General features: G+C 44.5%; 1 protein-coding gene across 1 annotated transcript; it reads right to left on the minus strand.

Annotated features, from left to right (window-relative positions):
* Positions 1-7,035: 7,035 nt before the first annotated feature.
* LOC118654616 (protein BEX2-like) lies at positions 7,036-8,646 on the minus strand. Its single transcript, XM_036306005.1, has 3 exons — positions 8,500-8,646; positions 8,013-8,090; positions 7,036-7,656 (listed from the first exon to the last, which is right to left on the minus strand). Exon 3 carries the CDS (start codon positions 7,649-7,651, stop codon positions 7,286-7,288), a length of 366 nt encoding a protein of 121 aa, XP_036161898.1. The 5' UTR covers positions 7,652-7,656; positions 8,013-8,090; positions 8,500-8,646; the 3' UTR covers positions 7,036-7,285.
* Positions 8,647-9,176: the final 530 nt, after the last annotated feature.

Raw genomic sequence — 9,176 nt, forward strand, 5'->3', positions numbered from 1 at the left:
ACCCCTGTGGGATCAGGCCTAAGCCAGCAGTCGGACATCCCTCTCACAATCTGGAAATGCTGTCTCTCAACGCTTGCCTGCCTGCCTGATCTCCCCTAACCGCTCTGCCTGCCAGCCTGATTGATGCCTAACTGCTCCCCTGCTGGCCCGATTGCCCCCAACTGCCCTCCCCTGCCAGCCCAGTCCCCCCCCAACTGCCCTCCCCTGCTGGCCTGGTCAACGCCAACTGCCCTCCCCTGCAGGCCTGGTCCTCCCCAACTACGCTCCTCTGCAGGCCTGTTCACCCCCAACTGCCCTCCCCTGCTGGCCATCTTGTGGTGGCCATCTTATGATGACATGGGTGTGGCCATCTTGTGACCACATAGGGGTGGCCATCTTGTGACCACATAAGGCGGCCATCTTGTGACCACATGGGGGTGGCCATCTTGTGTGATGGCATGATGGTCAATTTGCATATTACCTCTTTATTATATAGGATGTTACATAAATGAACTTACCATTTGAGTTTTTGACAGGATAATTTCTTTGAGATCCATCCAATTGTTACACACATCAATAGTTCATTCTTTGTTTTCACTGAGTAGTATTTTATGATATGAATGCACCACTACATGTTGTTTAATCAATCACCTGTTGAAGAACAGCTGAATTTTTCCTCATTTTGATTATTACAAACAAACTGATTTTGAACATTTGTGTTCAAGTTTGATTATATTCTGTACACTTTGATTATTATGAGATGATGGATTCTATTTGATCTTATTTTTTAACAGGCAGTTCCCCTGTTGAGGTTTAGCGTGAGCACTGAGTATGTGTATATGCATTGGGAAGGAGTCAGATTCACCCTGGGTCCTGTGGACCTCATCCTGGCAAAAATGCAGGGTTGGTTCACACTGCATCATAGCAGATGTATGGAATGGAAGTTCAGCTCCTCTGTTGGCCCTGCTGACATTTTCTTGGTGAAAGTGAGGCATTAACTGTCACAGCCTTCTTTGCCTCCAATAGGAGTGTAAGATCAATTCTCCACTGAGCTGTTTTCACTAAGGATGGTGCTAGGAGAGGGCTGACTGACACTGGCTTTTTTGCTGCAGGGTTGTTCAACTTCCTTTTCGGCCCTATTCACCAAGAGAGGAGAAGAGGGAATGCTGGGTGCCAACTAGCTCCACCTTCCATCCCCTTGAATGACTTTTTGATGTGAAGCACAGACTCAGCTAGATCCTGCTGAACTGATGGGATGAAATCTAGTGGTTATTGGACTCACCTTGCATAGTTAGCTTTGTTAAATCTCATTGTTGGGTAGGAGTAGAGGCACAACTTGCCCCTGGACCATTGTGACACTACTCTGAAGAGAGTCAGATGCAGATTCCTGCATCATCTGGGCCAAGATAGAGTAGTTCTTTTTCAGTCCTGCCAACACTATCTGGGCGACTCTCTGTTTCTCAGCCCAGATACTGTTGGTAGGACTAGAAGGAAACTAATCTATTTCTGCCTAGATGATGCAGTGGTCGAGTGAAATGAAGTGGAAGATCAATTCCCTCTTGTCCCACCCCCTCCCCAAATTATAAACCTCAAACAATCACGAAAGGATTGGGAAGGAGTCAGTTTTTCTTTGGCATTTTTCTAGACAAAATTATTGACAATTTTTTTTAATTGGTAAAGTGTTTTTTAAATTTTAGCAAATTTTCGTTCATTTTCTATTGAGATGACCATATGATCATATGGTCATATTCTATTTTTATATCATATTGTTATACCATATGATCATATTCATATGAGCATATTCTATTTTATGTTAATGTGGTGAGTTCCCAGTGATTTTCAAATATTAACTCTACCTTGAATCTTTGGGATAAACCTTCCTTGATCATGATGTATTGTATTTTTTATACTAAAGTTTTGTTTTGTTTTGTTTTGAGATTTTAACTTTTATTTAAATTATCTAGTTATTGTCTCCTATTTTGCTGGGGTCCAACCCCAGCAGATCCAGGAGTCCCCAAAGGTGTGGACAGAGTCGGCGAAGAAGGAATGACACAGAGGCAGCGTTCAGTTGATCAGCATGGTTGGGTTCTCTTGCCTGGTTCTATTGCCAGGTTCTGTAGGTTCTCCAGCCAGGTTCAGTCACCAGGTTCTAGTCAGGTTCTCTTGCCATGTTCTATCCAGGTTCTGTAGCCAGGTTCTGTCTCTAGGATCTTCAGCCAGGTTCTCTCGGTAGGTTCTGTCTCCAGGTTCTGTGGCCAGTTTCTGTCCAGGATCTTTTGCCATGTTCTCTCGCTAGGTTCTGTCTCTAGGTTCTGTCTCCAGTTTCTGTCCAGGATCTTTTGCCATGTTCTCTCCAGCGAAGTTCTTCTGTCTCTAGGTTCTGTGTAGGTTCTGTCCTAAAGTTTTGTTTAAAATTTCTGCATGTATGTTCATGAAGGATATTGGTTTGTAGTTATTTTTTGTAACACAATTGTCTGCTTAGTTATCTGGGTAATTCTAATCTTGTAGAATGATTTGGGAAGTATTCCTTTCCCTTAAATTTTCTGAAAGGTTTTTCATAGAATTGCTGTGATATTATCCTTAAATGTTTGGTAAAATTATCAGTAAAACCACCCTGACCTACAGTTTTCTTTGGAGAAAGAATTTTAAATAAAATTTCCATTTATTTAATCTATAGGCTCTCTTCTGTTTTCATATATATGTTTAGTGCTATAAATTTTCCCTTGAGCATTTCTTTTGCCACATCCCACAAATTATCATATATTGTGTTTTCATTTTCACTCACTTTAAAGTACCTTATAATTTCCCTTTTGACTTCTTTGAGTTATTTATTCATGTGTTATTTGAAGTTAAATTTAAATACTGGGTATATTCCAGAGATCTTTCTGTTATTAGCATCTCATTTAATTCCACTGTGCTCAGAGAACATATATTTTATTATTTGAATCCTGTAAACATTATTGAGACTTATTTTATGACCCTGATTATAGACTATCTTGGTAAATGTTACATATGCATGTGAAACACATATTCATCCTACTGTCATTGGTGGCAAGTTCTACAATTGTCAACTAGGTAAGTTGGTTCATAGTGTTGTTCGAGTCTTACATATACCTGCTGATTTTCTGTCTACTTGTTCTATTTTTTTTTTTAGAAAGGGTGTTGAAATCTCTGATGGTAATTGTCGACTTGTCTGTTTCTCCTTACAGTTCTATCAGTTTTTGCTCCATCTATTTTGAAGCACTGTAATATGTGAATGTTTAAGATTGTTACTAGCATGTCCTCTTGACAAACTCACCCCTTAAAATAATGCAATGACTTTCTATGACCATATTATCCCTGCTATTATTCTTTGCTCTGATAGTCACTCAAGCTTTGTTTTGATTTTGGTGTTAAGATTGTACATATTTTTCCATTCTTGTACTTGTAATTATTTGAATCTTTAAATTTAAAATAGGGTTCATATAGGCAGCATGTATTTGTGTCTTCCTTTTATATACAATCTGATAATCTCTGCTTTATAACTAAGGTGTTTAGACCATTTACATTAATGTGATTATTGATATTAATATGTTTGTGTTTAACTCAACCACCTTCCATTTGTCCCATCTGTTCTTTGTTCTCTTGTTCCTCTAACATTTTTTTACTGAGAACACTGAGGATTCCATTTTATCTCTTATGTTGGTTTTATTAGCTACAACATTTTTCATGGTTGTTTTGAGGTTTTTAATACATTTTTAACATTTCAGAATCTACCTTCAAGTGATATCAATGTACAGAATAAGAACTTTAAAATTGTGTGCTTTTATTCCCCCTCCTGGCCTTTGTGCTATTACTGACATGCATTTTACTTCCACATGTATTATAGATCCCACAATACACAGTAATCTGGGGAAACCACAAGGTTCACATTATTGTTTCCCCTCTCTCAGGAAACTTCGTCTTCCACAATCTAATGTTCAATAACTGAAAACTGTTTTTCATAAAATTTGTCCAGGTTTTAGCTGTTTAAATTAGGGAGGTAAATCTAATCCGTTACTTCATTTTCATTTGAAGAATAAATCTGACTTAATGTTTTAAATGATGGCCAATCATGAAGGCTCTATTTCACTTCAAACCAAAGAGCATTGCCTATGCTATCTGGCCTTGCTGGAAGAGTCCAGTGTCTGTGTAAGAATCCCTGCTCTGCCTCTGACCAGAAAGTTCAAACTGCACTGCTTTCTTTGGTCACAAGGTGGCTCATAAGTCTATTTTCTGAATTTTCTTCAGTGGTGAGACCTGGTGAGGCCAAGGAGGAGGTCCCCAAGAAATGTGGCCAGACCAAGGAAGAAGAGGCAAGAGTGGGCAATGCCAGGAAGCGCCCCCCCCCCCAGCTCCCCAACAGCCAGGTAAGGCCCCAAAGGCCCTCCTGGTGCCAGTGGGCCCCATGGGAAGTCAAAGGTTAAAGAACAGCTCAGCAGATGGCAAGGCCTACAGGAAAACCAAAGCTGGTTCTCAGAGTTCAAAACCCACGGCCACCAAGGATGAGAATGGTGTGGCTTCCCCAGCCAAAAAGAAGACAGGGAACAAGGTCCTTAAAGAGGCCACTACCCAAGGGGGCAGGAAAGGGTTGAAAGCCAAGGCTGCTGCTGCTCCTAAAGACAGTGGGTCCAAAACAGTACCTGTACCACTGGCCAGAAAGACAGAGGTCCTAAGGGCCCAAGAAGGCCTGGCATACCCACCAAGGCCTTGTCGTCCAAAGGGACCAGTACAAAGGCAGAGCCAAGAGCTAGAGGCAGGATGGAGAGACTATGATTCCATTGGAGTTTTTATTCCCCAACAAGCCATCACTCTATTTATTTTACTGTAACCTATTTAACAATAAGGAATTTTTCCTCTAAAACAAAACAAAACAAGGGAAGCTGTTAGCAGAGAGCTCTCTCTCCAGAAACTACAATCTTAAACCCACCTTTCTCTGAGGCTTACAGAGCACCTTGGATCTGCCTACACACGGAAGAAATGTACATTTTTTCTGGGCATATGCATGTCTAACCCCCTATCATAGTATCAGTTCACATGTGAGCAAGCTTCCAGTTTCTCTTCATGACAGAACTGCTAAATACCCTGAGTTCAATGAAGACAGAATGCTTCTGTTTGCCATGGAAGCTGGTGCAAATACTGGCGCTCAAGAGTAAGAAGTATGGTAAGGCATAAGCTACTCTGTTCATCAGTTTTCTTTCCAATTTTAGTTTTTCTCTTTATAAACTTCTGTCTTGCACGAATGTGCATGTGTGTCAAGCACCTGAAAGAGGGAAGGCTTTGGAATTAAGCATCTGATTCATGCCTAGGGTTTGCTGTGTTACGTGACATTTTCACCTGTCTATTCACTTTTCCCTTTGGTTTCATTAGTGCTATTGGATGTTATAGTCTGGAGCAGGGGTTGGCAAACTTTTTTGTTAGGGCAGCCAGATAATAAATATGCAGGCTTTGCAGGCAGGCCATACTATTTCTTTGGCAACTATCCAACTCTGCCACTGTAGTGCAAAACCAGCCAGACAAATGTAAATTAATAAGTATGGCTGTATTCTATCAAAACTTTATTTATAGCTACCAAATTTTGAATTTCACAAAATTTTGTATGTCACAAAATAGTCAATATTTTTAACCATAAAAAATGTAAAATTTATTCTTAGCTCATTGGCTGCCCGCCGCCCCCCCCCGCCCCCCCCCCCCCAAAAAAAAAGCAATAGGCCAGTTTAGGCTCATGGGTCGTGGCTTGCCAACTTGTTTTATTTATTTTTAAAAAAATATTTTTATTGATTTCAGAGAGGGAGAGGGAGATAGAAACATCAGTGCTGAGAATCACTGATAGGCTGCCTCCTGCACGCCTCTACTGGGGATGGAGCACACAACCCAGGCATGTGCCGACTTCCTGGTTCAGTCAACCATTGAGCCATGCCAGTCAGGCTTGCCAACTTGTTTTAGAATCCTCACTTCTAAGTTTATTTCCACAAAAGACTTAGTACATAAAATGTTTTTCACCTGTTTAGCACACTCTAAGGTAACTTATTTCCCAAGTTCTGCTGGGACACTTAAACCCAATAGTTCTCTGTTGAACTTCTCATAAAGATCTCCAGATTTGAGTGTCAATTGAATCTCCTGACATCCAACTTAGTATAATTCTTTGTATTCATAGGTTTCAGGGGGCTGGTGTAACTGTCACAGATTGAAAGTGAACTCTGTTGCCTCACACATCTTGTATACTCTAATGAACTAGGGAGGTTTCTTAGGAGAGAACTACACCTAAGGAAAGAGAACCAGACAGAAAAGATCTTTCCATGATGCTAAACACAGAAGGGATTTCTCCACACTTTTATGGAATAGTGTGAGGATTCAATTCATTGGGAGTTCCAAAGAAATCAGTGTGACTTTCTCACCTTGAGGCAGGGGTCCTCAAACTACGGCCCGCGGGCCACATGCAAATACAAATATTGTATTTGTTCCCATTTTGTTTTTTTACTTCAAAATAAGATATGTGCAGTGTGCATAGGAATTTGTTCAGTTTTTTTTAAAACTATAGTCCGGCCCTCCAACGGTCTGAGGGACAGTGAACTGGCCCCCTGTTTAAAAAGTTTGAGGACCCCTGCCTTGAGGATTCCTGAACATCAATACCAAGTAGAGAGAATGGGAATGGGCAAAGCAGCAGAGAAATAGAAGTACTTATTTCTTAGCTCAGGGGACTTGAGTATAGGACACCTGGCTTTAATTCCCCAAATAGCTGAAGGGAATATTTAAAGGGATGGGTCATGCATATCCCAGTGGGAACAAGAGCTTGCAAAAAGCTCACACTTATTGCATTAACAAGAACCCACAGCAGCCCTGGGAAGTGATATTATCTTCATGTTGATAAATACAATAATTTTTAAAGAGATAGGTCTCATTATTATAGATCCAGAGATAAATTAAAACAGATTGTGACAGGAATGTTTAGTAAGTGTTCAGATGGCTTTTATCATGTGGTCAAGCTATTCCAGTAGGTAATATATGTTTGGTTTTGAAAAAATGAGAAAATATATATAAGAAAATAAATGGTTTTTAAAACTGCTTTATTAACCACAATATGTAATGAGCATCTTTCCATGCAATAGATAAAACTCCCCTGCTCACAGAAACTTACAAATTTTGGGTCAAAATACAACGTTCAATTAGAAGCTGGTATTGGGAGACCCACAGGAAACAAGTAACACTAAAGGTTTACAAGAAGGTACATCACAAACAAGTTTAGGAAGCTGTTTCTCCCTATCAACTTCAGGGAAAACATCAGAACTCAAGGCATAAGGCAAAACTCATCGTGATGGTCATGGTGAGGGGGGTCCGTGCTAACTGCCCGCAGACTATGACTTAACTGCTTTCCCCTCAGCTTTTCCATCAGCTGCCTCATCTCCTCCCCAACTCTTTCCCTATTCTCCTGTCTCATCCTTGCCGGTGGCTCCCCAAGCCTCTGACCCCCGTCCCATCTGTACTGCAGGATGGGCTGCCTAACACGGAACCGTCTACGATTTCCTCGTGGCACACAATATTCACCAGGCTCTCCTTTATTAGCATCTTGCTCCTTTTCATCCTTTATTTCGTTTTCCTGGTTGGCATTTTCCATGTTGAGATTTTTAACCACTTGTTCCTCTTTGGACGCCATTGCTCCTAGGAGACAAGAAATAGAAGGGACTACTTCATTGGCGGACTGATCAGCACCGAGGACAGAGGCCCTACTATGCACCTTTCCGGATTCAGAGGCCTGAATTTCAAAGACTTTTTAAAATTGCATTTTCCCCACCTGAGAGGCTCCCTACGCCCTCTAGGGGGCCTCCAGTCCCAGCTCTCCCCCTCCCTCTGACTCCCCTCCCATCCCTCGCCCCAAACCCACCATTTTCCCTGCGATCCAAGCCCAGGCCTCTGCAGGCACCAAAATGGAGGACGGGATGGGGGTGGGGTAAGGCTTTGGGGTCTCAGGGCTTTCCACTCATTCCCGCCCCCCGACCACTGTACCCTGCACCCACCTGGGCCTATCCTTGCAGGCGGCTCCTCCTCCCGATTCTCGCCTGGAGCGCGCGGCCGCGACTCTGGGACCCGAAGACCTGCAGGGGCCGGCGAGGGGGAGCGGGTGGCGCCGCAGCCGAGCGCTGGCCCAGCGGGTGCGCCCACCCGCCCCGTCCGCCCCGCCACGCACGCCCCCGGCCCGCCCCGGCCTCTCGTTCCAGCCGCCCCCACCCCGAGCTGCCCACCGCGTTCGACACCCAGAAAGACGGGGGTGGGGCGGGGGCCCAGAGGCAGGTGTTTCCCGAGGGTCGTCGCCGTGGGCCGCCCAGCGCGCCCCCGGGAAGCTCGGCGATTTCCGCAGACACACGCGCGCCGCGTCGGGGCGTGGGGGTTGCGTCTCCGAGGCGCTTCGCCCGGAGCAGCCCGACCCCTCGGAGGCTCCCCCGGCCAGGTCCGCTCGCCACCGCCGCCCCGCCGCCACCCCGGGCGCCGCTCCGGGTCCCTTACCTGCTCCGCCTCCGCCTCCGCCTCTTGGGGCTTCCCGGGCCCGCGCGCCCTCAGGGCCACCGGGCGCTGCAACCAGAAGGGTGCGAGCCTCCGTGGAGTCTGGTGCTGGAGCGAGGCGCGCGAGTCCAAGGAGGCGGGTCACGTGGGGCCTCCGTCACAGAGCGCGGCGCCGCCCCCGTCCCGCCCCAGCCTGCTCCGCGGGGGGGGAGGGGGGGCTCTGGCCCCTGCGCGCCCCCTGGGGTCCCTTGTAACAGAGTCAGCTCCGCCCGCTCAAGGGTCGCCATCCCTTCTTTGTGGATTCCTGGGCCTTTTTTTGCTACCAGGGAAGGGCAATATATTTTCCGGGGACTGTTGTCCTTTCTCCATCATCGTTGCCTCTCTGAGGACTTGCCTTTTCCTTCCTAAACTCCCAGGACACGCCTCCTTCCACCTGCTGCCCTTTCTGCTACCAATGCTCTCCATTTTCCCTCCACTAAAATGCATAGAAGAAATGTCAGGAAGAGTCCAGGAGAGTGGATTTTTAAAAATCCTTGCTATCTCTCTGTTCTGCTCTTTTTATATTAAACACCAAAAAAAGTATACTTTTATAAGAAGGAAAAAATAAAGTTGTTTTATTTGAAAAATAGTATTAAAGTTAGAAAAATGCCCAACCACCTGTCTCTTCTGCTAAGTCATTT

The sequence above is a fragment of the Myotis myotis genome, unplaced genomic scaffold (assembly GCF_014108235.1).
Source record: "Myotis myotis isolate mMyoMyo1 unplaced genomic scaffold, mMyoMyo1.p scaffold_m19_p_4, whole genome shotgun sequence".
Taxonomy (NCBI): domain Eukaryota; kingdom Metazoa; phylum Chordata; class Mammalia; order Chiroptera; family Vespertilionidae; genus Myotis; species Myotis myotis.

Excerpts from the sequence above, each read along its gene's own strand:
- LOC118654616 (XM_036306005.1), bottom strand. The coding sequence starts at position 7,651 with ATGGCGTCCAAAGAGGAACAAGTGGTTAAAAATCTCAACATGGAAAAT.